Here is a 27,317-nt window from a genome sequence, read left to right on the forward strand (position 1 = left end):
TGCTTGTTCCTTATGAGTGCAGAATGCATTTGCAAGTGTGGCTCAGGACAAACAAGTTTTACATGCACGGAACATGGGTGAAGCGATGACTCGGGCTGGGCGTTTGCAGGAAACAAATACTGACGTGGCAGCAATTTCTTAACTCCTCCCTTCCTTTCTGCTCACCTGGATACCCAAGGATATACCCCAAGGAAAAAAATGGGATATATCTCTGGCTCACCCCAAGCCCCATGGAGACATCTTCCATCTTGTACATGTGATGCTGCATTATGGAGCTGGTGACCTGTCCTCTCAACCTCTTTTTTTTTTTTCTTTTTCTTCCCCCTCCCATGTTTGTAGCATTAAAGATGTGTTGCATGGTATAATTACTGAAAAAAAAACAAGAAGGGAGGAAAGAATCAAAGCCAACATGTAGAATTAGGAAATGCATCTGTTGGGAAGTACGGTCTTAATCTCCAGCAGGTTGTGCCTGCATTGATGTTTGTTACCACAAAGTGTATGTTCTTCCATGCACCTGCGTGATTTCTGGTTGTTTTTATGTTATGTGTCTGTACAAAGACTGTTTTCCCTTCAGCAGTGTGCCCTGGGTAGGTCTGATCCTCTGACAAGGAGCAGAATTAGAGACAGTGGGGCTGCGTCAATACGGCAGCGGACGTGCTGAGGTGTAGGATTGTTATCAGCAGCTGCTCGTAATGCAGCAGGGCAGCTCATGGAAACACCTGCCGAGTGTCAGGCCCTGAGAAAGCTGCTTCTAATATAACCTGAAGCAAGCAACAACGTTTATTTTGGTCAGCCTGTGATTCTTGTAATGATAATGTAACAGATGATTCTCTAATTTTGGAAATCAGACATCCTCTTTATTAAAAAAAAAACAACACCCACAACTGTTCACCAAATACACATAAAGGTGTAGAAACAGTGATGTGGAACAAAGTGTTGGAACATACAGCATCTCTATAGCCACCATTCCATCTGTTAACGATCACAAACTTCCATGTACTGAGAGGCAGGATTTCCTTGCTGTGCTTATTGCAGATCCAGCAGAAGGAGAAAAATAACATCTAGTGATTCACTGATCTGGTAAAAGTAGTACATTTTTTAGAAGAGAAAAAGAAGAAAAGAATGCCATTTATTGCATGCTAGAGCTGCAATGCAGAGACAGTAGATCCAGCACACATTATTTTATGTCTCTGTTTCTCATTTCCAACAGCTACACACGTATTAATAGTTTAACATTTGAGCTTTAATGAATTGCATCTGCAGTATCTCACCTTTAACAATTACCCACTAATTAGACCTTCCATTAAAATATGATCAAAACCTCAAGAACTCATATAAATTTAAAAAAAACCACAAAAAAACCCCCAACAAAAAACAAAACAGTAAAACAGATTTCACTTTCTGTTTATATTATTTCAAGCAAGTGTCAAAGGATAACTCAGTCACTGGATAGAGTCAGTTGCATCTCAATACAAAACGCCAAAAACCTGCTGTGATTTACCTACAGATGTGAGAGGGTAAACTGGGAAATCAGCCTCCCGTCTATTTTAAAGGCCCTGTGTAAAGATTCCCCCCGTCTGGTCCACGTCACAGTCACTGCACACTGGCATTCCTCCACAGAGCTGCTCCCACAGCACGGGCTTTTCTGACTTGTGTAGATTACACTAGTGAGTGGGTCAGTCCTATAAGCCATCGCTTAAGTGAACTAAGGCATCCCTTCCACTGCAGCTGAACCTCATGGTATGCTGGGAGGCTAAAGATCCTCCGTGAGTAGGTGGGACACCTCTATAGGCAGAGAGCATCTATACATCAGCCCTAAACCAGGCAGGGCAGAAGCTTTGAGGACTGCAGCCTTTCTTGCTGCCAGTTTTTGCAGCAGCGGCCACGGCACAGCACGCTGCAGGGGGGCACCGTGCAACTGCCTGGCCTCTCCCTCCCTGCCTTCCCACCCCAGTTCACCTCTCCCTATGTCCAGCTCAGCAAAGACCCCTCTTCTGGGGAGGTCACTGGGGCTGGTCCACTCAAGTAAGTGAAAGCAGAATCGAATCACCAGTTTTTCTAGGGGCTTCCCTACAAAAATGGCTTTCTTTATATCCAGCTGCTGCTTATGCTGAAAATGTATGCGCTGAAGAAGAGCCTTTCTCTGCAGCAAGCTCTGGCTGAGAATTTACTTTCTTCCTTTGCAGATCCCCCTGGATCTACTCCATTTCCTCCTGCTCATTGTGCAATTAAGAACTGAAATGGGAATGTGATCGTTCACCCCAACACCGAGGCCTCTGTGGACTGGCACTTCATTTCTCTCATATCTTTGTAATGGCAAGTCCCCACATCCATTCCCCCAGTGCTCCGCCGTACCGCACTGGTGAGACAGTCATTACCCTGCTCTGGGAATAGCTCGGTGGCATGCAGCTGTCAAAGGCCTGAAAAGACAAAGAGCTGTTACTTTTGAAACAAGAAAAAAAGAAATGGGAAAGCAATTTTTGGAAGCTGCAGCCGTTTTCTCAAGGACGGCTGTAAATGGCACTTACTGCATACAAATAGAAGCTGGCGATGATGACAAGAAAGCAACAAATAAACAAGTCAACAACAATGCCAACGAAAAAGTATTCTGCTGCCAAGAAAATACTTTATTTCTCATTAGCATAATTATTGCTTAGAGTTTCAACTCCAAATGCCACAAACAATTAAAAAGTTATGCTATGCTTAAATATTTTGTCATTTTTTGGCAAGAAGGCAGGTTTAGGCAGAGCAGAGCACAAATGCCATGGCTGCCTTGTTCTATCGTTATCTCCCTCATTTGAGGAATTACCCTCTTGCATAGACAGGCTGATGGCAGCTCCAGCCCTGACGGAAACCAACATGACCCCCCTGAAGCAGGAGCTGTGCCAAGTTGCAGAAGCAGCAGAAGCTTTTAGATTTTTAAGGTGCTGAAAATAGAACCAAGGATTTTCATCAAAGAGAATTTCATACTAAACTTTTCACTCCCAGGGAAATGCTGAGAGAGGCACAGAGCTAAGATCTGTCAAGGAAAATTCCTTAGACTGTTTTTCATGGATATTGCCTCATTTACTTCTTTCCTCCTTTCCACCTGACAGTGTACATACACACAACCTCGGGACTCGGATGGGTTGTGAGCTGAAGTTTGGTGTCGGCTTGGAAGGCAGCAAAAGGGCAAGGAGTTGGGCCTCCCTCAAGCCAGAGAAAAGAGAAAGGATGGCATTTCCCAGACTTCCCAGTCCTCCTCGAGGCACTGCTTAGAAGTGTTAAAAATATCACATATCCCTTGAGATGTAACCTCAGATTTAGGCAGTGAAAAATCTACATGAAGGCACTAATTTTTACCGAGTCTGATCCATTCCCTTTAGCTAAGAAGATAGGCACTGGTGTTTTGAGAATCAACGACGTTCTTGAGACTCTTACTGAATAGCATGTTTCTGCCTAAATACTGCACTTGCTGCTCTTAAGGAAGGTCTACATCATTTCTAACATAAATTTCATGGAGCTTTGCTGGTAGCTTCCCTGGGATTAAAGCCCTGAAGTTGAGCAGGTCATGTATAATGGATCCACCTTCTGAGAAGTCCCATCAATTAAAAACAAGGTACGCTGGGAGGAAAGTGCTCTGGCAGCGACTCATCATCTGAAGGGCCTTTCGGAGTCAAGTCCACCCTTGTTTTACTGCAGGGGGCTGCTGGGGCATTACCTTTGAAAATCAATTCTTAGGCATGACAAATGCTTTCAGCTCGAAGAGCTGTGGAGTATGGCAGGCACTGAATTGCTGCAATGCTGCTGTGGCTTTTGTTGAGTCTGTTGATCGCTGGTGGCTATAATTAGCAGAGCCCTTTTTGCAGCTACCATGTCCCGGAGAGAAATCAATGCTGCAGCATTGTTTTAGTTTCCTTCCCTTCCCTAGTCTTCTGTAAATTGAAATGCAAACGCAGCCACTAACAGCAGGCTTTGAATCATATTTTATAGAGCTTCACTAATGTATTACAGTGTTTCAGCTGTTGTACAAGATGGTGGAGAATAAAGATGTACGCTCATATAATTGCCTGGGGAGACTTCAGGATTGGAAATCTTTAACGTATTAGACAGATGCTTATCAGGTATGAGACTGTATCATTTATCCAGTTGCTTGGTCTAGGAGCCCTCCAGAGGTCCCTGTTTTCCTTATTTTGCAATGATTCTGACCATGTGGGATGATCACGTTACCTATGAATAGTTTGGTAAACGGGAGCACCAATAAAGCTTAATTGGGCTCTTGAGTGGATTCCCTTACATCTAATAAAGGGGATGGTGCTTACAATTCTTTCAGAAGAAACATGTACAGAAAATTCTCCCTCCACATAGTTTTCTGTTGTCGTAAATCTTATAGGACCGGAATACTTCTGAGACCTCCAAAGATTTGATTGAAATTGGCTGTTTAGTACAATAGTTAGTTTAGTACAATAGAGCTGACCCACCTACATGCAGGCAAGCACAGGGAGTGCTTGTGCGAGCCTTATTACACTATGAAATTAGGTTGAAATGCAAAGCTGATGCAGCAACCTTATCTGGCAATTTAACAAATGACCACTCTGCAGGGGAAACAGGAAGATGTACATAAGGTTTTAATTATACTAATTATGGAGTGGATTTTTTAGTGCATTGCAGCCATGATTTTGTGATAATCAGGCAATGCAAAGCCATCAGAAGCTCTTCTTAACATTTTCTCATTTATTTTATGTCACAGGATTAGGGTAAAGGAACCTGAGGGTACCAGTGTATCTGGTTCCTTTATAGTAGGCATCACTGGTAAAACAACTAAGGATTGTAATATGCACTAAGCAGGATTAAAATAAAGCGTGGATTAGTAGCATGAATTTTATGTGAATTTTATTTTCATATGCATTAACACCACCTACACCTTAAGGCAGGATGAGCACTGCAGGTGATAAACTCACGCATGAGTTCAGTGTTGATGATTTCTACTTATAGACGGTAAAAGCCTTGGGCTTGTATTTGCCCTTCTGTGTAACAGTGTAAGAGTGTATCGACACTAATCTCCTGTCAGAAGATCACAGGAGAATGTACCAAGTAATGTTAGTTACCTGTGGCTTTTCATAAGATTCTTCTCAGTAGCAACAAGTAAATGGGGGAATTTGAGTGGGGAGGTTCTCTGAATCTCAGAGGTTGTTGCAGATGGTCATTATAAAGTGGGTCTGATCCCTGAGAATGCGGAAGAGGGACCACATCAGGGAGTAGCATCCTCGCTAGGGCAGAGCGCGATGCATTCCATGTCCTGGGGAGGAAGAAGCTGTGCCTCTTTTCCTGTATCTTCTGCTGAAACAAGAGGAAAAGCCAGTAAAGTCACAGGAATTACACTGAGACCAAGTTAGAGGAGTTAACGGAACACTGTGTGTACCTAAGTACAAGGTATTAAACCAAAACTGACCGAGAGGTTCCAGTTTGTCTTTCTGCTGTGGTCCTCGCTTTTCCCAGCTGGTGCACTGCTTGCTTTCTCAGTGCACATTTGTACAGTTTGTGCAAATTTATCCCAAGGTTTCTGAACAAGAAACATGTAGATGAGCAGCCGGTGTTCATGGCAGAATTAGATGGAAATATTTTGTTCCACTATCTTTCATTTGCCTGCAGTAGGTCTTCCCTTCTGACCAAATACCAAAATACTGCCTGTAAAATAACAAGTGGGATGTACACAGGAGTTCAAGGCTGCAAACAGGCTAAGGAAAAAATGTGCTACTGATGGCTGCCACGGATTTTTTTAGAGGGGCTAAAGCTGTTAAAACTGCCACTCAAGCTTCTCCTGCCTTCCTCTGCATGCATGCATTAGGAGGAACCCACCAGGGGAAGCCACTGGGATTTGATGTTCCTAGCCTGATTCCAGCTGATTTAATGGGTGGGGTGGAGGCCAGTGGGAGCAGGCCTCAGAAGCAGACATTTATAAAGATCATTTTCCCATTCAGTGGCCTGGGGTCTTCTGTTGTCCCATCTTGCCCACTGACAGCTTTTGCTGATCTCTGAGAAGGAAGGTGATGAGGCTCTACGCCTGTTGCTAGACCGAACTGGGAACTTGAGATCTCTACCCTTATTCCAGTTCTAAATGGTGAAGGGAACGTGCTGCCAGCATGCTGCCCACTCCTCTGCCCTCCTCTGGGACGTTTCTGGGAAGCTGGAAGGGTGGACACTGGGTGCCGCTGGGAACAGCAGCCCACAGCCAGCTCAGTCCCAGCTAGCCTGCTTAGGAGGGGCAGGGCAGCGAAGAAAAGACTTTCTCCTGTGGTTTTGGTATGCTTGTTTTCAACTAGCAGTCTGTAGGAAAAAAACTGTATGCAAAATACTTTCCCCCTTGCTTTCTTAAACTCCCTGGTGCCACCCGTTGATAGTGCATGATGTACTCACGCTGGATACGAGCCCACAGTAGCCAGGGTGGGCAGTGTTTTAATATTTCATACTCAGTCTGCTTGTCAGAGCTGTTTCCTCTCTTTTCACACCAGTACATGAGGGCTTTCCTTATGTGACGACTGGAACGCTGGAACGCTCCCTCCATGCTACCCTGTGTACAGTCACTCTGCGCTGCTTTCAGAGCCCAGGCAGCAGATGCAGATGATGAAGGATGCAGAAATCTTCAGCAGTGAGTGAAGAAGGCAAGGCTCGTACGCAATGGAAGGGTGAACCACTGGTCTCTCGACATATTATTGTCTCGTCCTCCCACAGGCTGCTTCAGCAGATTAATTCTGTCTCAGGGGCTCTTTGAAGTACACCAACTCTACAGTTCTCTGCTCGTTCCTGTTAACAGAACAGATTCTTGCCAGGGATCATTTCTGATTAAAAGATTAAGGCACAAGAATGAAACTGAGAGGGAATCACTTTTGATTTCCTAGTCTTTAGATGTATGACAGATGTTTTCTGAGCTCCGGAGTCAGGAAAACCATATCTGTGCTGATATGTGTTATGTTTGCTTCATCCAGCTGCTGAAGAAAAGAGGCTTCACTCTCTTTGAAGTTTACTCTTCTGAGCTTAGTGCTGGTACAAGCAACTGAAGTGGCAGCTTTGCCCTTTGAAGATGCCTCATTTCTGTCTCAGAGTTTCCTTCATTTTTTCCTTTGGAAGCTGATGGAGTCAAGGGAATACAGAGCCAGTGTGAACTCAGCATCAGTAAGGCTCTAATGTCCTGGTAATAACAACGCTGTAATAACCTGAGTCAAGCAGTAGCAGCAGCAGCAGCAGGTTTCATCACATCCATCTCTGATGGAAAACACTTTATTTCCCCTGGTCTCTCCACAGAGTGTTGCAGTGTGAAACTAAGGGGGGAATTTCACATCACCTGAATTGAGGCACCAGTTCAGATGCCCAGGTGAATGGGTTGGCTCCCCTCAGAGACTCCTGGATCTTCATTTATACTGTTGTCTTTTGAGGGTGACTTCCTCACTGTGACTACAGAGGGCTGAGTCTTGTAACTTAGCACTGCCATTAAGCACATAAAGCCAGATGTTGCAAACACCCTATAGCACCCCGTCACATCCATTCAGACTCCACAACTCTTCTAGATCCTTTGAGATATGTATTGCTGGAGCCATTACATCATATATTTCACATTTTCCAATTACTCTTTCTGTGTTCCTGATCAGCAATTAATTTTACAGCATCATTCTGACTTCCTGATTATTCAAAGTTCTTTTCTTTATTTAATACATTATAAAAAGATGTTAAAAAAAATAATTAAAAAATCAACCTCTCCCAGCCACTTTGACTCATCATTAATTTTATCCATTTCATATTTTTAATTGCCCTGTTATCTCTCTAGCTCCATTCTAACTCCAATATATTAAGGCGAAAAAGAAACAAACCAACATTCTGGTTTCTCCTAGCCCCTTTGGCTAACAGTAACTCATGCTGGGGTTTTAATTGCACTTTTAATTAAGGCTGCTACAACCCTATTGGCTCCGAGCCTTTCATCATGCACAGTATTTTTTAGCATGCGACGCAGTGCACACTGGTCGGCAGGGAGAGCCTCTCACAGAGGCTGTAGGGACGGAGCGGAGCACGTAACACCATCTGCTTTAAGAACCTGGGCAGGGAATAAGGAGATGTTAGTTAATTTCTCAGCTGTCTCACACGTTTAGGTTTAATTTAGTCACTTCATCGCGGTCTCAGTTCTCTGCCTGTAAAACAGCCTCTCTTTCTTCTCAGCTAGTTGCCTGTTTTACCAAAAATACTCAGCCTCCTCATGCCCCGGTTTGACCAGCCTACCATTTATCAGGGCATGTGCCCTCACACCGGCACCAAACCACCCTCCCCTGCCCCAGCATTAGAACCGGCATTTGCTGGATGCCAGCATGGCTCGCTTCTCTGGCAACATGCCACCAACCCACGCCAGCCTCTACCTGAGCCCTTATCTGCTGCACGGAGCCTGAGAGCGGGTGCAGTGATGCAGCTGCCTGGCTGCACCCAAACCTTCCCCTTCCTCTACACGTGTTTGCACATCCTTCGTGTGGCCCAGGACAGGAGTGCATGCTCTGTGCTGTGAACAGAGAGAAACCCCATCCTGTCTTCACGGAGCACTGCACTTGTACCAGCTTAAGCAGAGCAGTCGTACCCCATTAATGTCTAGCAAGTCTAGAGGCCCCCTATTATGGGTAGGTTCGGTGATTCACTATTACTTCACTGTATATAACTCATCTCTCTGACCCTGTGTTAACATGAAGTCCAGATATATGTTAACAGGAGTTGTGCTTAAACAGTTGTAAGCGAACACCCTTGACACTGCAGTCATTAAAAATGGCATAATTTAATTTCCAAGAGAGCGCAGGTTTTAGCTTTCATATCCTAGCCAAATTCTAACTTCAGTATTTATTTTTTGCATCTCAGAATGGTTTCTGTCATTTTCACTGGCAGCTACAGTTTCACTTCCTACCCTAAAGCCTACTGGGTTGCTGTATATAGTGCCACATCGAATGGAGCTTGCAGTGTATTTGTATATTTGGAAAACATTTTGAGAAGAAAAGACAGTGTATAATGTTCAAATGTAAGAATAGGTCTTATTAGTAATTTATACACTCATCCAACTCTTCTGAGAGGTACCGGTGTTTATAAAATGCTCTTTCTCTGATGAAATGTGAGCTGTAAAAGCAGTCCCTGCTTTTAAACACAAATGAACCTGAGGTGTCATAATTACCCTGGTTCCCAATTCGACAGATTTCACAATGCATTAGAAAAGCATAACCAGCTATATGACTGCAGGGTAATTAGTTCAGTGAAAGCAAGATGGACTTCTTGTAAAACAAGCTAATATACTTCATTTATTTCAGCTGGTTCAGGAAAGTCTCTTCAGGAGGAAATTCATTACTTAAGTTTCTCGCTGGCAGCCAGGAGCTTCTGACAACCACTGAGCCAGGAGCTGGCAAGCGCAGTGCTCAGGGCACTGGTACCGGATCAGCCCTTCCCAAAGGGAACCCCCTGGCCGGGCTCTCAGGAAGAGCTGGTCAATAGCTGGAGCCCATAGGTTCCCGCTGCCTGATGGGGACAAACCCCGTGACAAGAAACAGAGCAGCTGCACAGAATGACTCTAGGAATAATTCATAAAATAGCTTTCAAAAATTATTAGCATTTCAAAGTTGTTTTCTAGAGAAGACCTACCCACTCTGATATGGCACCCAGCAAGGTTTATTCCCGTGAGTCTAGCTCTCAGAAGATGTTTACCCAACGAAAGTGTCAGGAATTCGACAAGCCCAAATACCAACTTTTTAGTGGCTGTTATTATCCCCTGGAGCCATTCATTTTCACAGGTGTTCCCATGAATAAAGGGACATTTTTCTCCAAGAAAAAAATAATTGCAGGCTAATGTTGTACAAATAACTGTAGTATCAGTTCTTTTTCCCTTAAGTGTATACAGGATCATATAGACAGAGTTTCAAAGCCCAAACAGACTTACTTCCAGGCAGCAAAATACCAGCACACAAAATGTGAGGCTTATCCATTCATCACAGCTAGTTTTTCTCAGATTGTGTAGACAGCAAGCATTTTATCATACCTTAAACAATCATGCTTTGTAAGAACTTACTGAAGCTACCACCAAGCTGCCCAGGTTCCTCACTGGGAATCACTACCGAAGTACAACGCTTAAACTTTTCTTACCAAGAAGAAAACCAAAAAGATGCTCTGGGAAAGGATAAAGAATACATAATTATAGGCAAGCTGCCATCTTACCAGAAAGTAAGTTTAGTTCTACGCTGAACCATGAGTAAAGCTCAGTGATTATAAAGCAACAGATGTTCACAGTGTTTTGGCTCATCAGACTTGGTGCTGCAGAGCAGAAACACACACGTTGAGCTGGTTTCACAGGGAGACTTAATATCTAACAGTGCACTTGCAGGTCTTACCAGCTCCGGCACAAAGCCATCTCAAAGTTACGACGTGGCTTCTACACGCAAGCTTAACATTTGCATACATGCTGTTCAGCAGGAATCACAAATCAGCAGGAATCACAAAACAATCCTTGTGATATTGTCCAAGATGGAAAATCCAGAAGACATACAAAGAGCTTTAGTTCTGGTTGTAAAGAATATTTCTGCCTTCTGAGCTGCTGGGACAGATAGAAAACAGCAGTATTTGTAAATACAGGTTTTGGTTTCCGTAGTTTTGGGAGGTAATTGAGACAGCAAGGTTTAGCGATATCTCTTAGAACTTCACCAAGCCACTTTTAAAAGCTTTTAATGTGTAGTTATTTGTAGACCTCTGTTGGCAATTCATTAATGTTATTTATTTGTTTCTTTGTCAATTCTTGAGTTTCACAATATTCACACTTATGGATACATGCATACTAAATTTTTTCTTCTGTCTCCTTTCTACTTTTTCTTGATAGTGAAAACTTTGCTTTCCAAATTTTTTTTCTTTTTTTTCTTTTCACTATTTTTTTTCTTTTAAAGAGCATTTTAAAAGAACCGCTCAATACAACAATATTTGTTAGAAAATGATAACCCTTGCAGGCTTTCAAAGCACACTGTGGAATTTAAAGGAGAGTTGCATCTTCTCCTTTAGAATGTTACAGGAAGTCCCACAACTCTCACCACAGGATATCCGTAACAGTTCAGAGGTTTCAGTCGTGATTTTCTGTAGAACCTTTTGCATGTGTCTCTAATTCTATCATAGATTTATTAAGGCCTCTTGGGAAAATCTTAGCTCACCCTATTTGTTGACAGATCTGTTGTGCTCCATTTCCTTCAGAGTTTGTGGTCTGAAGGCTAGATTGCTACATGTCCCAGTCCCTTCCCTTTACCTTCTTTGGGCAATATTAATGGGTCTTGGCATGAGCACATAGGTAAAAAGGGAAATTAGATACTGTCTGTGTTTGCAAAGACACACAGAAGAGATACAAAGTCAAGGGAAGGAACCACTTCTTTGGTTTCAGTGAGTATTAAGCCAGGCTGTTTCTGGAAGGAGAAGTATGTTTTCAGTTTTTCCACCTTTGAGCCATCTCTGTAAACCTCTCCTGGCTGCTTCCTGTCCTTTGCGTTTTCTGTGTTATCTATTTTTAAATAACCAGACAGACACACTATTATAGTTCAATTTGTTCTTCAATATTGATTTTTTAGGCTGACACATGATTTGTTCCCATGGCTCTTTGCAGTGACAGATCTTTGGAGCCAGGAGTTCTCAATAAAAGGAATTGCATTGTTTCATCCAGCCACATTGTCTGGAAGCCAGGAGGGCCAGGCAGGCCGGGTCACCTGAGCTGCTCACACTGGAAACGATGGCTTTACTCATGTGAAAATTTAGTGAAGGTCCACTCTATATGTCCTAATTAGATTTGAAATATCTGAACCCACCATTGCATGGTACAAAATGTGCTACAATGGGAGATGCTGCCTTGCCTATCTAATGTAAAACATGTTCTTTTTTCCTTGCTATGCCACAGTTTGAAGTTAACAGTTTAATTAGGTGAAAGTTTCACGGACAGTCAGAACTCATTTGAGCTAAGGTATGATTTTTAGAGTTTATTCCTGGATAACAAAGACAACTGTTTCTTCTGGAAATTGGAGGTTCTGAAGGGAAAATATTTCTGCTGCATTACATTTTGATTGGTTTAAACACAAATCCAGCAGTGGCTGAACAGCTAAGAATGAGCAGTACGTGGTGTTGGGGTGGGGTGGGTGTGCAGCTCTGCTCTCAGATATGCAGGCACCCACATCTAACCTGCAGGTGGGATAAGCCACCTATGCCGGTGTTGTTTACTCTGATCAATGCTGGCTCATGATCTGATCTTACACGTCTGTACTCCCCATTCACTCCACTCCCTGTCACCGCTCACAGGCTGATTTGGGGGCCATACCTGAGCTGATCAAGTGTTAGAAGCGGACTGGAAGATGAGGAGGAAAGGATCACGGAGGCTTCCCAGCACTGCAGCTGCTGCTACAGGAGTGCACATCACCAGGACATATGGCAGAGAGCCGAGGTGGTCGGGGATACAACAGTTCCCCCCGGTCCCTCCCCAGCTATCCACCCTGTTCACAGACTATGCACTGTAGGTGTACCCAGAAGGCATTAAAGCACAGCAATGTCTTGATAACTAGATGAAATCCCAATATCATGTCAACCGTTTCTTTATAAGTCAGCTTTTACTCTTCAGTTTCTTTTCCAAAAAACAAGCCTTAATTTGGAAAAAGCCATCACAAGTGGACAAGTAAAACCCTAACTTTGTAAGTGATGGCATTATTGTGGTATTACAGACAATGAAAAAACCCAACAACACCTGGTCTGCTAGCATCTTTTCTACAAAAGCACAGCCATATAAATCTCTCTCATACTAATAACCTTTTTTCATTTATTTATGCAGTAAGACCACAGAATGAAAGAAAATATTAAACCTGCTGAAATTCCACTATTGTTTGTATTGAGTAAATAGCACTTCATATATGCAAACATCACTTGTAAAATATGAAATAGAGACATTTATAGTAAAATTATGTACTATCCTTAGCTACAGGTGAAATATTTTCCTCCCTAACATACAGCACTCAACAATACATAGAGAAAAGAAAATGATAACACATTATGCTACAGGAATGAGAGGAAACTAGTCAACAACTGCATCAACTATTAGATTATCTTTTATAGCTAGTATAAAGACATACTCTCCTGAAAGCATGCCACAGGGTCATAATTTTCATAAAAGGAAGGCTATACTCTGAAACTATATACTTCATAAGGACTACAGTCTGCAGAAATGCTAAAATGCACTGAAAAGAGTGATATTTAAGTCTAATTACAGACAGATTTTCAAACTCAGCAGACAATCTAATTTCCTCTGTAGTTTAGTGAGGCTATTTAAAATAGTTTTCTTGATTATTCTACTTTCATAACCAAAACCACTTCAATACAAAATGATGAGGTGAAAATTTGGTTTTCTGCTTTAACATGAAGCAGAAGAAATACGTCTTAGGGAGTTCATTTGGGGGGCTGGAGGGGAGATCTTTTCCTGCTGCAAAGCATCATGCCATTTGTCAACAACTTAAACATATAAAAGAAGTGCCTTGGGAGCAAAGTCACAAAAGTATATTGCACAACTGCACGTAAAATGCTGTGATAAATATTTTTCATAAATATTTAATGCTTTAGGATAGTTACATCCAGCTTTTCTTTCAATCTGAACTTCCCAGAAGACAGGCAGGATTTATAGAATCCTGTGGTAATAGGACATTTTGTTCTCCCTAAATAATGTCTGTCTATCTATCACAGAATATGAATGGGAATGTCTAAGCAGACAGAAGCCTGTGGCTAAAAGCTCTGGAGTGCCTACCTTCAAGTTTCTAAATTGGTGTTTAGGGAACTAACCACAAGCCACTTGGCTTTCCTAAGCTGTTACAGGTCCTTTTGTGTCATTCTCCTTTGGGTCTGTCGTCCCCTTGCTTGTGGAAAGTGATACACAGGCCACATATAGCCGTACGGGAGGAGGCAGCGTGCCAGCAGCCTGGGTGTCCCCAGCGGATATTGCACGCTTCCACCACAGCCAGGACACCACGGTAAGCCACTAAGGCCAGCTCTGCCAGAAGTGTTATGTGGGAGGGTAAGAACTGCACGCCAAAAGGAGTTTTCATTCGTTGATATTTAAACTGAAAACAACTGCTGTTTCTTAGCGGGGGATGATGGTGGGAGACACTGCAGCATTAGCAGGGCAGGGTGTCATGTAGAAAGGGCCAACGGTGACTGGCAATAGAGCAGCTGGGACATGGATGGGGTTTGGACACGCCTGCATGCATACAAACATCCAGAAAAGTCTGCAAGTAGTACTGACAGACAGAGAATGGCCCAGAAAAGGGGCAAGGTAAGACCCCACCAGACAAGACTTGCTGGCAGAGGCCAACTTGGGAATTGGACAGCCCATCCACATGCTGTAGAAAAATACACTTTGCCTGTGCTTTGTACACAGACTTATTTGCTGGCAGCAAACACCTGATTCCATCATCATTCTCTCCTCCAAGCAGTGATTTCTGTTACTGGGGATTAGAGGTTTCGGAGGCAGACAAGTCCTTAATGAGATTGCAAAAAAGTACTGCTAGGAACTGTATGTGTCAACTTCCTAATGATTTCAGTAGGGGTTTGCTGGCACTCTTGACTATGTTATTAAATGCCTGTGCACATCTCATGGTGACCAGGGTTCAAAAAGCGATCTTCCATTTCTATGACTCCATTTTGCAGGTATAAAATGAGGAAAACAGAACTTTCTCACTCAAAGGATGTTGGCAGATTAAAAGTGCTGAAACTTTCTTTCTTCAGTGCTCAAAATCATTAAGCTGCTCAGTAAATATGGCATGATATCATATAACAACTTAGACAAATTTGGTGGCTGAATAGGTTTGATAATAGGATGAGGATATAATTACGCAATAACATACTGAGCATAAAGTTCTTTGCAACCCTGGACCTAATTGCTATGGTTTTGTGTGGTGGGAACAACCACCATCATTTTCATCATCACAATCCCTTCCAGTCTCACCTATTCTGCGATTCTCATCATTATTATCAGGTGACAAGTAGCACTGCTCTTCTAGGCGCCTTGAACAGTTGAAGGCAACTCCACAAGATCCTTTCTCTGGTTTTGGCTAGGGGAGACTTGTCTTTACCGGTACCCTGACGGGAGAGCATTCAGCCTCTAGCTGCTGGATGTATGTATTTCCTGTCTTCTCGTGCTTCTTTCCTTTGTGCGAGTGGACTGAGAATCCTTTGAGGACTGAGGACTCAGCACTAACCTAAATGCTTAATATTGGTGAAGCTTAATGTTTAACATATGTCATCATGCGTCATTCTAAAAATCTTGCTGAAACTTTCTCTTATTGCAGTCTGATTCTTCCCTATTTTGGCTAGTTGAAACATACTGTGCCTTGTTTCATTATTGAAATCAAACCTCAAATTAACTGAAGAAGAGTATACAGCCCATGAGCTACTTCTATACACAATACTTTCCCTTTCAATTCAGTAATGGATTTTGAATGTACTGAATTTCATCAGCAGGTTCACTTTTGCTCACTGATGCTGGTTTGCAGTGCTGCAGGTAAATTGTACTCTTTTAATTTCATGTGGTGTAGCAGCTGCGCAGCATATGAAAGCCTTTGTATTTCATAGTCAAACTAGGCATGGTAGTGAAATAGAAGACATCAATACAATGTGCAAACAATTTATTTGTCCCTATTGACTAGTAATATTACAAGTTATTCTAATACCCAATAATACTGGGGAGTTCTCCCTCCTCTTTCCTTCTCTGCACCGCCTAGAAAAATATCACCCTTTACTTAGTAAACACAAATTGTGGCAATATATCTGACTACTATTAATTATAACTTTTAATATTATTAATATTTTGATTGTTTTATGTTGATGAGGGATCTGATGTTGACTTGAGGAGAAAATAGAGGTCCATCTAAAGCATAGATCTAAAGCATCTCTCAGGAAGATTGCTCCAAACACTAAGTTGTATATGTACTTTCCCAAAATTAATTCTGCATCAATTCAGTTTCATTGAAAAATCTATGCTAATGGTCAGTTCTGCAGCCTGGTTTAACATTTTAGCATTAGTTATTTGTACTGAGGTTATGCTTAAGGCTTCATTAATGAAAGGACAGCTTGAAATATATATATAGTGTAAATTTTATTTGATTTCATTTCCCTGTTTATGAAAACATAGTCCTAAATTCACTTTATGGGGTGTGTAGAAGAGGACTTTTGCTAGGAGCAAGAACAGGTACAAGTATTATTAGTTTAAACAAAGAAGTGGGGGAGGTAGAGGAAATAATAACGCAGCATAAAATCAAAATCCATACTTGGCAATGTTCAAGAGGGTTGCAAATGTTTGCAACCTCATCTTCTCAAAGAATCTGTCTTAAAATTAGGTGTGAGAGATCAGGGGAGAAATGGTCACACTGTGAGAAATGTTTTTTCCCTGGAATGTGGGGTTTTCAATCTTTATTCTTTATTCCTGGCAAGGTTAAAGACTTGTTTGAAGGATGGCAGGCTGGATTCTGGGAAAAAGGTTTCAAGAAGAAGGAAGAAATTATTTTCTACTAGCTTATGTTGTAATTGTTTCCCATGTATGTCTCATGAGCCAGACAGTATAGGATCGGGTGACTGATATTTGTTTTACCATAACAGTAAGAAAAGCAGATTTTGGTGGTGAGAGGTGTTGTTGTTTTTTAATTGCTTCATGCATTACTTTAGTACAGGGGAAAAAACCTGTCATGTTTTTAACTGAGGTTCTTCTGGATAGACCTACATTTTAAGCCATTTCTTTAACAGACTGTAGGCCAGACAGTTTTTCTATTTCTTTCTCAGCACACATTCCCTCATGAACATCTGGTAAGTGTTACAAGAGTGTACAGTGCGCTCTGACACAAGTGGATAAAAAAATCATACTATTGTACTATATTAAAAATTAATCAACCCAATAGCATAAAATACCATATTAAAGTTGTCTTACTTCACAGAACTTTTAACCTTGTCCTGTGATGTTCTTTCTATCTAAGTGTATATTTTCAGGGGAAAGTGTAGAATTATTGAAACTGTAATTTTCTTATACCTTATAATATCTCACATGACTCAAGATTTGCAAAGGTATCTTGGGCTGAGTGACAGAATTGTCCTTTTGTACTTCTGATAGGTTTGTTAGGTTGATTGAAAGTCAGTGGGTGATAATAGGATTCAAATTCAATTTTGATTGATGAGTCAGATGACACAGTTGAGAAAAAGTAGGACACTGCAGCTTGTGTTCCCTCTAAGTGGATAAAAATAAAGGACTAAATTTTCAAAAGATTCAGGTCACTTGAAGTAGGCTTTGGTATTCATTATAGCAGGTGCATGTGGCAATAGTACCCATGGGCTGTTCCAGACATTGGTTCAGCGAGGCTGAATTGCACTTATTAAAATTTAACTCTGCTGAGGCAGAAGGGTTGCCTGGAAAATGAACCCGTACAAATAGCGTGGCTAGGCGGGAGTATCGCAAATCAGTTGGTTTTGCTTGCGTTTCCTCGACTGTGAATAGGATCTCCCACTTGCTTCTCTGCGGTAACGTGGGCCTTCGACGATAAGGAATAAATGCTACAGCTGGGGGTTTCTCATACAGCTGGTTGGTTTGTGCTATTGTTTGTGCTTCACCTCCCAGTGAAGAGGTATTGGGCCTCGGAGCTGTCGGGGATGTCCACAGAAAGTGATGGATTTGCTCTGCAGGAATGACGAAGGAAGGGTGCCTGCTTCAACGCTCACCCCCACCCTGTGCTGGCTGTACAGCGTGTGCCCAAAGAAGAGGGTTGCCTGGGTTCTCCATCCCGCTAGGGCAGTTGTAGGAAAGTATTGGAGCTTGTGCCAGCCTACAGATAAACATTAAGCTCCTTCAAACTGTAGGATCCATCCAGCACAGGAAACATCCGAGGTCAGGCACACAGGTTGTTTTCAGGTATGGCTGAGGATCTGGGTTAGAGTGTCTGAAATATTAGAGATTGGCAATGATCTGTAAGATGGATCTCTCTTTAGAATTTAAATTCTCTAGGAGTCTAGGGTCCTGAAAAGCCAAGTCACTGTTCATCCTAGCTATTAGCTATGACTGTAGGGGGAAAGAGAGATCCTTCTCTAGAGCTGCAACCCTACTTCTTCCAGAGTACCTTACTTCTTGGACTGCATCTAGGCAGCATCTGAAAGTCATCCTCAGCACCTGCCTTGTGGTCTTTGTATGATCTACACACAGGCAGCCACATCCAGCACTGGACTTCCCTACTTCAGCAATGTAACTTGGCCTGGAGGTGATATGATATGTAGTTACCACAAGGTATCCTATGGGCCAGGACGGCTGCAGGCGTCCAAATGACAACACCTTCAAAAACATCTCTAGCCACCTGAGCCCAACTGCCCAAGGCAGAGTCACAAAGCAGTCGGTGTCAGGACCAGGTGTCAACGCACCGACTTGAGTGCATGAAGTCCAAGTGCGCACGCTGTTCAGCCTGCACTAATTACCCAGGTCAGGGAGGCCTCGGAGAGCAGCGCTGTGCTGCATGCACACACCGGGGCCCAGGGAAACAGTCAAACAGAGCTGAAGCTGAAAGCTATTTTGACAGGTTAATGTGACCTTTCCACGAATGGGCGAGAGGGTGTGTTAGCTGTCAGCGAAAACGTCACCACTGCTGGGTCCAGGTTTACTTCTACGTATCCCACTGTGTAACGCAAGTGCAACTCAGCCTGTTGCATAAAATTGATTATAGGAGTACACAGATTCTAATGCAATGCAGACTGAATTAAAACAGCCACACTCCCCAATGGCAGCACTAAACTGAGAAACTGGGACTGGGCCTCAATTAACCAAAACCAGAAATAATGTAAATATGGCCTAAGTACCAAAAAAAGTAATTACAGACAGGCCATTTAGTGTGTGTCCCTTTCTGGGGTTGTGTGTTTTGGAAGTGACCCAGAGAAAGCTGGTAGGCTTCACTGGCACCATCGTTTCCTGGGTGCCCAAGAACCAGCGCAATGCCTGTGAGACAAACCCAAGATCGGTTCGAGAAGTGGTAAGATCAGGAGGGAAGCTTGGACACCCACAGCTATTTGAGTCCACATCAGCTACTGCATTCTTTTATTTCCCTCTATAACCATGTTTAAGGCCAGGCTGCCAAGAAGGGGGATGAAATACTAAAAATTCTACAGAGTAGAGGGAAGAGCTAGAAAGTATTTTGTGAACTCTTATTTTCAGTACAAAGTATTAAGTATCTTAACTGGTTTTCCTCTTTTCAGCATCTTGAACAAGAGGTTAAAAAGACTGATTCTGCTGGCTGACTGCCACAGGACTTATGAGGGCAAGGTCACTTTATTTAAAACACTGAATTTTATTTAATGTAATGCTGTAATAAGGTCATGTTGACATCCTGAATTCTCTGAGCTATTACATTCCTTCAGTGTTAACACAATCCTACAAATCACGGGTAATTACCTTTCTACCAAGATATGGCACAACTTAAGAATATAACAGTGAAAAGTTTGAGGAACACACACACTATATACAATTATATAAAACATGTAGGTATATATATATATGAATGCATGTATTTATGTATGTTTATGCAGCCCTTATACCAAATGGACCTATACCCTCTTGGAATGACCAAGCTCCTTTTTGGATAATACCATTAGGTAAACCTAACAGCAAGTATACATGAAATTACTTTTTCCATGACATAAAATGCTTATCTTATTAAACCAGTTATCTATCAGTTATTCCACTCAGACATGGAGATCGTTGGTTAAATACGAATATATTGCAACTCTAAGGAAAATTACATTTACGCTGAACAAGGCATGACTCACTTGAGAAAGAAATTGTGCCTGACCATGCATATAAATTTCTTGATTCCAAATACTGCTACTCCGTGACGTAAACCTTCCCCTAAATATAGCCCCCAAACCAGGCACATTCATTCTTTTGCTACCACAGATCAGTGGTCTTAACCTTTGTGGATGGTGTTGCACCATTAAGTTAACGACATGAAATGATTTTTTTTGAGGAAGCCACTAAATCTCAGCTTTTCTCCTCTCACTCTCAAGTAGAAGGCAGCCAGGCAGGCTACTGGAAATGGCATGGACAGAGACTTGACTGACTCTTGTTCTTCCACGGCAATATTTCTACTGTCACCAGCTTGCTTGGTGATAAATTTTAGAGACCTAAATATGTCTGTACTCTCCTACCGTGAGTCCGTCTTCCTGCCACATTAAGATGGGAATGAATCCCCTCTTCAAAGGTTACTTTTTTTCCATAAATTCAGGCTGTGTTGTTACAATTTTTGTAAGATTCACATTATTTGACCCAAATCTAGATTATTTCCTTTAGCCAAAATAGAACACCTTACCCATCGGAAACAGAACACACGGCAACCCATCTGACTGCTTCTCAGCTTACCTGTGTTTCTGTTGGTGCTGTGAGGATGTGATTCTTTTAACTCCACATCCTGCCTGCCCACGAGGGCATGACATTCAGTCAGAGCCACTAGACAACTTCATATCAACTTCCGCAAAAGCCCACAAATTGAGTGTTCAGAAACAATCATTCGGATACATTTTCTTCTAAAACAGGAAATGTATTATGTTCCAGCCTTCATTTAACAGATACAGCAAATTATGAAGGATTCTACTTCTCAGTTTCATTAAAATAAATAAATAAAATTCATGGGAATGGTTAAATGTGGCAGAACCCTTAATGCAAGTGAATTCAGAGAACCTCACTTTTATGACTATCTTACTTCATGTACACATAATTTAGGACAGACCAATCAGACTTTGGACTTGCTATAACCACTGAATTTATACTCATGCCAAATCTGAAGAAAAATCCTGAAGGACAAACCAGTTCCCTATGCTATTCAGCTGTCAGGGTGACACAGCTTTGAGACTATTTCATGTTCTCCGCATGTAACTGTTTACTGGCTCCCACACAGTCCTGGTTCATCCCACTCCCACCACCTCCTCTGTTCATGGTACTGTGAACTCATGCTATAGGTATGCCAGGGCAGAACAGGTTTGTCAGGACAAGTATTGCCTAGTAACTGGTTTTATTTACCCTGCTTCTCAGGACTTAAGGTTCTTCTGTGTAACTATTTATACTTTTTTTGAGAGGATCTAGGACAAATGTTTGTGATTTTGCCATGCGACTACTCTTCTGGAAAAAAAAAAAACCAAAAACCCAACCCTTCCAGTCAGCTTGAAACTTTTGGTGTAGTTGAGTCATTTTCAGTTATTTCTTTTTGGTGATGAAAATACTTTAGTTTTGACATTAGTAACAGTGCCACACGTGGGTGTTCCCCTTTCCCCAGACTCATTCCCCGCTCAAGGTCTAGATTATGCTCATGATTAGAGCAGCAGAGCCCCAGCGTAAAATCTCCTCTTTGCCATATGCCGTTCAGCACAGGGCAGTCTCTGGGCACTGGAGCACTGCTGTGAGCTATTCTTGCATTTCACTGAAGCTACTATTTTTGTCTAATGTAATTTACATTCACTGGACAAAAGATAGAGTACAGTGGTCCCCCTCTCTGGTCACTGTCTGCCACCAGGCTGTCATCTCCAGGCTGCTACCACCTCCTTGTCTTCCAGTGTTGGAGCATTTTGCATGTCGTTGGAAATGTGTCAGTAATAAAAGATTTTAGTTAACCAGAAAGCTCAGAGAAAAATGGGCTGCCATTCACACAAAACCTCTTTCTTTCAATTTCACCTCTCCTAACAGAAAATATCAACGATTCACACAGCTCTGAGAGGGCTTTCCATTTCTTATATACGAGAGAGGATTTTCTCAGCCTCTAGACTACACGAGAGAAGCTGCCAGCCCTGTGATGTGATAGGGGAGCCGTCCTGTCCCCCCAGACAGCAGCGTTAGAGACTGCTGACTTTCTCTATGGTTTTCTAGCACCCCAGGACACAAACATGGTTTCTGTCTCAGTTCTACGGGTGAATTAGTATCTGTCTTCTCTTTGACCCTTGCACACAGGCAGCTTGTACTTGCATTTTCTGTAGCTCAGGGGGGAGTTTGGTGCAATAGAGCACCAGTATCTACCAATAGTGGGTTTCTTCACTTTACTAGCAGCTGGGCTTCTCCAGCAGTAGGGAAGTCAGTCATCACTCAGCGTAGCTAGTGGATGAACGATGTGATGATGTAGTATGCTTTATTAACCAGATTCATGTTTTATTAAGAGGGATGATCACAGCAGAATGAAACTTCTGCTGGAAAAAGACTGTTCTGTAACAGCCTGCTCCAGAATTTCAGTCACTCCTCGCTGAAGCATGTTGTGACTTTCTGTTACACAGTACATAATACTGGATTCAGTACACCGAATCCTTGACTAGCTTGATCCTTGATGAGCAAAACAATGTGAAAATGGACATAGCATACTCTGGAATGAAAGTGGAATAACATAATTGCATTCACGTATAATATTATCATGGTAAATACAACTATCTGAAGTCAGAAAACTGAACATTATGACACCTTTCTGTACATCTATCCCAATGGAATCTGTAACTAAATTATCAAGTATGTTAAATTCATTGAGTTAAAACATGAACATAAACAGTGGTGGCTAAAACTCAAGACTGTCCAGACATTTGCATTGGAAGCAAGAACGTGAAATCTTCAGTGACACACTGGTGCTGCTCTGCCATAGTTCCCCCCGGCCCATGCTTCCAAAAACCTGTGTGTGTGTGTGTGTGTGAAATTGAGTTACAAAAGCAGTGCAGGTTCTGTTCAGCAGACAGTCCTCCTTTTCTTTCTATTTCAGCAAGCCTCCAAGTGTGAGAGACTGCTAAAAATGGAGAACGAATGATTCATAAAAATGGAAAACTGAAGGAGGCCAGTAAATAAAACTGTTCAGCTACCCAGCCACAGTTTCCTATCACCACTGAAGAGAGGTGTGTTCTTAGGCAAACATTTCTAACCATTAAATAAATATTTGGCTTGAAAGCTGGGAAAATACCGTTTTATAGCGAAGACATTTCCTATCACGAATGGAACTGTACCTACCAGATGTTGCCATAAATTACGTATTATGAAACCTACTGTATCTGGCAAACTGAGGACATTTGATCAAAATGGAGCCCAGTATGTCACATAAACTGTTTTAAATGGCTTTTCTATTATACATGGAGGTACTCCGTCATTTGGAATTTGAGGGAAAAAGTGATTAAGTAACTGGATGGAGTTAGCCAAGCATACCAAATTGGTCAATGAGGTTACTTGACCTCTTGTTCTGTAATCATGCCTAAATGCACGCTTAGTGCAATGCAATGAAATATTTGTTTGGAATACTCCCTTCAAAAGCCTGTCTGCATTACATTCTTGCAAACAGTATCCATTATTAATTGTCATTGCTAATGATTTAGTTCGCCTTTTTCCTACACATCACTGTTTTACAGCAAAAAAATACATTTTAAAGAAACATTGATACTGGCGAAAGGTGCTGAAGTGGTGGTGTAGGGACATGACATCTCTGCCTTTGTCTGTCCTTCTGTCAATTAACTTCTGGATATACAGCATAGATTTTCTTCCGTTGCTTATTTCAAGCCCCTCCCCTCATTTAATTGTTCCGTACCTCTGTTAGGTGCTACAATTTATACATACGAATACTTTGGAACCATGTACCTTGCAACACTTCAGGAGTTCAGCCATGGGGGAAAGTTTATCTTCCTACCAAAACCCAAGTGCCCACAGTGCCCACTCCCTGGTTGTATGACTGAATGTGCATGCAAAAGCTGCACGTGCACACACATGACAGACGCACATTTGTAGGCCAGAACATGTGTGCACTCCTGGGACGGCATCGAGAGTCTATGTGTGCAGCCTGTCTCACATGCACCTACCACATCCCCCAAGCATTCAAGCAGCTGCTTTTTGCACACATGAACACATTTACATTTTGATCATGAAACAAGAGGGAGGGTTTAAGCCTCTGGAACAACTCGGCTGTAGCTGGCAGTGTGGAAATGGGCCAGGAACTGGGTGAGCTGTTCCGCCGGGACGGATTCATCCCACAGCCTAGTGTAGCTATCATATAAAAGGAAACATTGACACAATGTTTTAAGTTTCTAGCATGAAAAATTGTTTTGCGCCTTTCATTTTTCTATTCTTTTCCCATTTTAGTCCTTACAGCTTAAAGGGGTATACCTCACGTCTTAAGATAGGTTGCTGGATTTGATTTCCTCTGTCTGAACTCACTGTCCCTGCCCCAGTAAGTTTCTAACTTACAGGCTACTACTTCCCCTCTCTGTGACTGTACAAGTTGCCATCGGCTGAGACATGGAAGTGGCAGAGTCCTGCAGGATGCAACCAGCAAATTGCCTCTCTCACCTTTACAGGAATCTGCCTTTAGTCACCTTAAGGGACACTTTGGGAAGCTACAATTTTCACTGCTCCTCTTCATGTGGTGTGAAACTCCTTTGCAGGTTAACTGTAGGACTGCTGGCCAGAGTTAGAGATGGATGAAGAAAGACGCATTTGAAGTTAAACCTGAGATTGCTGGTTTGGACCAGACAGAGGGCTGCCTGGACAGTGCATTTATATTCATCGTGGACGCTGCTCAGAGCACTAGGCGGGTACGTCTTGGCATTAAAAAGTAAGTCTCTCCAGGAGCTCAGCACAGTAGCAAAAACTCTGTTTAGCTTGGATGGGGTTTCTGGAGGTCGCCTGGTTCAAATGCGCCCCCAGACAGGCCCCATTTTGAAGCTGTGTCCTAGTGGGCCTGAGGGAGGGCAGCTCGGATGGGGTTTCTGGAGATCGCCTGGTTCAAATGCGCCCCCAGACAGGCCCCATTTTGAAGCTGTGTCCTAGTGGGCCTGAGGGAGGACACTGATGCTTGCTGTCAGGGTCCCTCCTCACATCCCCGAAACGAAAACTGGGCCTCCTGCTTCACACCGCCACAGACCTGCCATGACCTGCTGCCGCCTGGCCCGGTGAATGTGGAAAAACAAACAAACAAAACAAAACAAAACAAACACCCCGACCCCAAAACCCGTGGAAGAAAGTGCAGTTCTGGGGGGGTCCTCACTGTATGGGAGAGGGGGGAGCAGCGAGGCAAGGAAATCTCCAGACACTTTTGTGTGAAAAGGGGGAGGAACCTCGGCGAGGCGCCCGGCCCGCAGGCCACCCCGCCGGGCGGGCTGTCGGCTTCACAGACCGCCGGCTGGGGCCCCTCGCGTTACTCGGTGACGAGAAAAGAGAAAGAAAAAGAGGGAAGGCGCCGTTCAGCACCGGCGGCGGGGCCGAGGCGGGAGGCGGCGGGGCCGGGCCGGGCCGGGCGGGCGGCAGCAGGCCGTCCCTCAGCCGCGGTACCTGCGCCGCGCGGCCACGTGAGTGCCACATCAGCGCCGCTCCGCGCCTTCAAAGTCAGCGGCCACAGGGAGGGCAGCGCCGGCCCCACCGGCCGCCTCCCCCCCCTTCCCCATCCTCCCTGCCCCGCCGCTCCTCGGCCCTCGCTCCCCCCCTCCGCGGCCCGGGGTGCTGCCGACCCCGGTTCGGGAAGATGCTGCAGTCGTTGGCGGGTAGTTCCTGCGTGCGGCTGGTGGAGCAGCACCGCTCGGCTTGGTGCTTCGCCTTGCTGGTGCTGGGTTACCTGCTGTACCTGGTGTTCGGCGCTGTGGTTTTCTCCTCGGTGGAGCTGCCCTACGAGGACCTGCTGCGCCAGGAGCTGGGCAAGCTGAAGCAGCGCTTCCTGGAGGAGCACGCCTGCCTCTCGGAGCAGCAGCTGGAGCAGTTCTTGATGCGGGTGCTGGAGGCCAGCAACTACGGCGTCTCGGTGCTCAGCAACGCCTCGGGGAACTGGAACTGGGACTTCACCTCTTCCCTCTTTTTCGCCAGTACCGTTCTCTCCACCACGGGTAAGGAGAACACAGGATCGACCCGGCCCCGGAGGCCTTCCGGGGAGGCCTGGACCCCCTCAGGGACGCTGAGGGGCTGGCCTGGGGGAAGCCGGGCCTGCGGGCGGGGGGCCGGGGCCTGCCGCCCCCCCTCACCCCCAGGGCCACGGGGCTGCTGCGGGGCCGGCCCCGCAGCAGCCCCGTGGCCCTGGGGGTGAGGGGGGCGGTGGTGGTTGGGCTCCGGAGGAATCGTTACTTCCCAAACTCTCTCGTGTGAGAGGAATACTTGATGTGAGGTGCATCGCCCAGATTTTAAAACCACCCGATTCAGCATTAAAGAGCCAGAGATCCAACTACACATCCCGCCCCCAGCCCCCCTCCCTTAAAAACGTTGGTGCTATTGAGAAACCGGCGAGGTGCCCGTCTCTTTGAAGTTTTAAATGCTTTTTAGGGGTGTTCTCCTTAAGCTCCCCGTCTCCTTTGCGTTTCTTCCAGTCTGATTTGGGGAGGAGGGGGGGAGCTGCTAACCTGGGTGCCAGAATTAAGTTAAATTTCGGTTTCGTGTTTTACCGCCCATTTCGGTTTAATGTTTGCATGTCAGAGACTGAAAGGTTATGCTTAGCTCGCTTCCAAATAGCAGTTTTCCATTGGTATTTCGAAAAGCTTGAGGAAACGTTCCTTTGGCCGTAGTTTTTTATAAGCACTTATTTTTACAGCAGCCGCGTTTCACATAGGCTTGTAGCGGGCAGCCCTCTCGTAAAGGAGTGCAGGCATTTGTGCTGGGCTGTGGGGATTTGAATGTGGCTCACCGAAATAAATAACAAAGGCTTGTCGAATAAGAAAAGCTTTAAAAGAATCACCCTAAAATTAGGCCAAACAGAGGGCTTTGAGTCTTGGCGGTTACATTGATACTGCTATAAAAGGTGCAGTGCTTTTTTTTTCTTTTTTTTTTTTTTTTGCCTCCCCCCCAACCCCTTTTGCCCCCAGGTGAGCACTCCTTCCATTATGGGAAATACAGTCAGCTGATATCAATAATGACTTTTAATAATTTACTTACTTGATCTTATTTTGGTGCTTCCTGACTGATTTCAAACAGGCAATGCTTGTCCTAAAAATAGTTGTCATTGAGTATACAGATCAGGTTGTCTGCTTGTTATAAGGAGGTTGGTTTTGTTTTGTTTTTTTTTTTAAGTAGTAAAAAAAGGTTATGGGTGTCCTCTTAACACCTTCTCCCCCATCTTAATAACTAGAGTTCAAGTTTGTAAGAAGAAAGTGGCGTGCTTGTGACAGGTAAATGCTTTCAGTGAACAAATTTCTAAGCATTAATAATGTATAGTAATACTATTGGTGAGAAAAGCATGGAATTGTGATAGTACTGAACCATTTAATATTTTTTTTTTTAGTAAAACTATAGAGGACTTTAAACTTAAGGTGTCAAATTGACCTTATGATGCCTGTTCCTA

The 27,317-nt window shown here is 43.6% G+C and overlaps 1 protein-coding gene and 1 long non-coding RNA gene across 5 annotated transcripts in view; one reads left to right on the forward strand and one right to left on the reverse strand.

Annotated features, from left to right (window-relative positions):
• Positions 1–797: 797 nt before the first annotated feature.
• Positions 798–25,754, reverse strand: LOC129736367 (uncharacterized). 4 transcript variants are annotated; one of them, XR_008732852.1, is made up of 3 exons: positions 25,620–25,754; positions 5,088–5,319; positions 798–2,420 (listed from the first exon to the last, which is right to left on the reverse strand). It is a non-coding gene; the product is annotated as an uncharacterized LOC129736367 (long non-coding RNA). The 4 variants fall into 4 exon arrangements; XR_008732853.1 differs by having other exon boundaries at positions 5,088–5,316; positions 25,620–25,753; XR_008732851.1 differs by lacking the exon at positions 25,620–25,754 and adding an exon at positions 6,397–15,579 and having other exon boundaries at positions 5,088–5,316.
• KCNK1 (potassium two pore domain channel subfamily K member 1) overlaps positions 25,157–27,317 on the forward strand; it is a 35,453-nt gene continuing 33,292 nt past the window's right edge. Inside the window, exon 1 of the mRNA XM_005436580.3 lies at positions 25,157–25,875. Coding sequence (XP_005436637.2) covers positions 25,521–25,875 — 355 coding nt within the window. The 5' untranslated portion in view covers positions 25,157–25,520. The remainder of the gene's footprint in view (positions 25,876–27,317) is intronic.

This window comes from Falco cherrug, chromosome 6 (genome assembly GCF_023634085.1).
Source record: "Falco cherrug isolate bFalChe1 chromosome 6, bFalChe1.pri, whole genome shotgun sequence".
Lineage (NCBI taxonomy): Eukaryota > Metazoa > Chordata > Aves > Falconiformes > Falconidae > Falco > Falco cherrug.